The following is a 2970-nucleotide window of genomic DNA, read 5'->3' as shown; positions in this document are numbered from 1 at the left end:
AACCTCCACCACCCACCCACCTGTCCCCTTTTCCGCCACCCATCCGACCTCTGGTCCACGCACACCGGGTCACAGTTTCGTCCGGTTCGCTTTCAGACGGCCGCCTGCTGTGGGACTTCTTGCAGCAGCTGCTGAACGATCCGAGCCAGCGGTACGGTGGCTACATTGCGTGGAAGTGCCGCGACACGGGCGTGTTCAAGATCGTCGACCCGGCCGGCCTGGCCAAGCTGTGGGGCAAGCAGAAGAACCACCTCTCGATGAACTACGACAAGATGTCGCGCGCCCTGCGCTACTACTACCGCGTCAACATACTGCGCAAGGTGCAGGGAGAGCGCCACTGTTACCAGTAAGTATCCGGCGCACGGCACGGGCGCCCCCCACGTGGCACGATACTAATCCTCTGTCCCCTTTCTGCACAGATTCCTCCGCAACCCGACCGAGCTGAAGAGCATCAAGAACATTTCGTTGCTCCGGCAGACGATGGCCGCGAGTCAGGCGGCGGCCGCAGCCGCCGCCGCAGCAGCGGCCGCCTCCGGTGGCGGTGCTAGTGGCAGTGTCGTCGGCAATGGCACCGGTGGCAACGGATCGGCCGCTGCCGCCAGCTCACTCATGTCGCTGCTACCGAACGGAGCGAACATCCACCACCTGGCGGTAGCTGCGGCAGCGGCCGCGGCTTCGCAGAACGCAGCCGCCGCTGCCGCTGCCGCAGGAGGACCCCTCTCTCCGTCGGCGTCCTCCTCGGCATCCTCATCGCCATCGGCCCTGCACCACCACCACCACCACCAGCAACAGCAACAGCAGCAGCAGCAGCAACTTTCGCATCACCTGCACCATCGCACCAACATCAAGATGGAAACCGATCTCGACGATCTGAAGCCGACCGATCTCAGCACCAACAACGATCGGAAGTTTAGCTACGGTAGCTCCGCGGTCAACGGCACCGATTGCTATCCGTGAGTTGCTACGCTGCGGGCACCTTTGGCCAGCTTGGGTACTGAACGGTTCCTATTCTTTCTCCCCTTCGCAGACTGATCCGGAATGCGAACGGTCTGACGACGATTCAGTTGCTGCGGCAACAGCAGCAATCGGAAGCCGGGTCCCCGCCGTCGTCGCCGACGCCGCTCTCGATCAACTCGCAGTCCCTCCACACGATCAGCAGCAATCTGCACCACCTGCACCAGCAGCAGCTGCAGGCGCAGGCGGCAGCGGCGGCGATTGCGGCCGCCGCCGAAGCGCGCCAGCAGCAGGACGACCAGGATCACCAACACCACCACCATCCGCTTCACCACCAGCACCAGCATCACCAGCACCGGAATGGCAACAGCAGCCGGAGCAGCAGCACGAGCGGCAGCAGCGAACACGATCTCCACCGGGGAGCGGGCGGTGCCGGTGGAGGCGCCGATCGCGACCGGGACACGCCGTCGCCGGCCAACAGTGATGCCTCGCATCCTTCGTCGTCGGTGGCGGTGGTGTCCTCGGCGCAACAGCACCACCACCACATGCACATCAAAAGCGACGACGACAGCATGATGCCGACGGATCTGAGTAAACCCGAGCCGATGTACTACAAGTGAAGCCCCCACGTCCCCGTCGGAGTGAGGCGCTTCTGCCACACGCGAACGGTGCTCTCGGAGCGACCGTCATTCTCGACCGTCATTGGTGTGAAGTCCGCGAGATTAATTACTTGTTGTTCTGCTCCGGTGTTGCTCTAAGCGGAAGCGAAAGACGACGGAAGCCGTTAAGCCGGGAAATCCACACACGGAACGCAGCTACAAAGTGCAAACGGTGCACTGCAATGATAAGAGTTTGGAAAGCAGTCAAAAGCGAGAAAGAGAGAGAGAGAGAAACTATGTGCCAATCGGATTTGTTTTACCAACCCGTTTTTTATCGCTTTCAGAGTTTATTCGGAGAAAAGAAAAAGGAGAGAGGACAAGAAAGAAGCTAAAAAATGGTGAAAAAGAGAAAACATACAAAAGAAAGGGATGGCGGCTATATGTGTGAGACAGAAGAGGGACACGCTGTAAAGTAGTATAGAAAACACAAAAACTTCTCTCAAAAACATGCAAACAAAAACACAAAAAGGGATATTTGAGATACGCAAACGGCAATGCTGCGCGGAGGGAGCACGCAAAGCCCCCCAGCCAACGGGGGCCGGCAGCCGCGCAGGGATGTAGATTTGTAGTGTTATTTTCTTTCTTCTTTTCTAATATTAACGATCGCGGCACGTGGCCACTCGATCCACAACCCACCCGCGCGACATGCACACGTTCACGATCCCGTCGCGCCTCACATCTTTATTGGTTCCACTGTACAGCTCCCGTAGGTTTAGTCGTAGGAAATGGGACTTTTTCCTGCCAATCATTTTTGTTAGTTAAATTGTTAACCTGGCCCCTCACGTTCGCGGTGCGTGTTGGTGTGTATGCTGCGGCTGCTGTGTGGCGTGTGATCGATCACCGTAGTTCCCACGGTGCGGCGTGTAGAAAGTATAAATTGTAAGAGCAGTACAACTAAAATGACCAAGAGAATGATCGCGCAGGGAGGCGATGTGTGAGGCACACGGCGCCATTCTGGCCAGGTATTCCTCGGGATACCACGATCCAGGGACGACGACGAGATAACGGGGGGAACCAACCAACCAATCACTCGATCGCACGATCACTGTTGTTACTCACTAGCGAACGGGAAATAGGCAAACAAGGGCCACGTCGGGCGCGCGCATAAGCGAATGAGATTTGTTTTCCGGGACTACTTTTTTATATTTTCGTTTGGTTTTTCATCATTCGTTTTTGGTCTTCTTAGGTTTGTAGTGTATACTAAGTTGTATGTGTTGCTCTAGTAGTGATAAGCGCGTCGAGAGGGTAGTGCAAGTTTACGTGTAGTCTGTACCTTCGAAAACGAGAAAAAACCACTCCAATTGGCTTCCATTAGGCAGCGGATACGTGAAATCCGTAGAAAGTATGGGGACAGGGA

At 56.6% G+C, this 2970-nt stretch overlaps 1 protein-coding gene across 1 annotated transcript; it reads left to right on the top strand.

Moving 5' to 3' along the window:
- Positions 1 to 75: 75 nt before the first annotated feature.
- Positions 76 to 1574, top strand: LOC131214496 (ets DNA-binding protein pokkuri-like; the record flags this gene model as incomplete). Its single annotated transcript, XM_058208863.1, has 3 exons — positions 76 to 346; positions 420 to 953; positions 1028 to 1574. Coding segments are annotated over 3 exons (1352 nt in total), but the record flags the coding sequence as incomplete, so codon positions are not given.
- Positions 1575 to 2970: the final 1396 nt, after the last annotated feature.

The sequence above is a fragment of the Anopheles bellator genome, unplaced genomic scaffold (assembly GCF_943735745.2).
Source record: "Anopheles bellator unplaced genomic scaffold, idAnoBellAS_SP24_06.2 scaffold01127_ctg1, whole genome shotgun sequence".
In the NCBI taxonomy this organism is placed as follows: Eukaryota; Metazoa; Arthropoda; class Insecta; order Diptera; family Culicidae; genus Anopheles; species Anopheles bellator.
The sequence above is the reverse complement of the archived record's forward strand: the minus strand, read 5'-3'. Positions and strand labels throughout refer to the sequence as shown.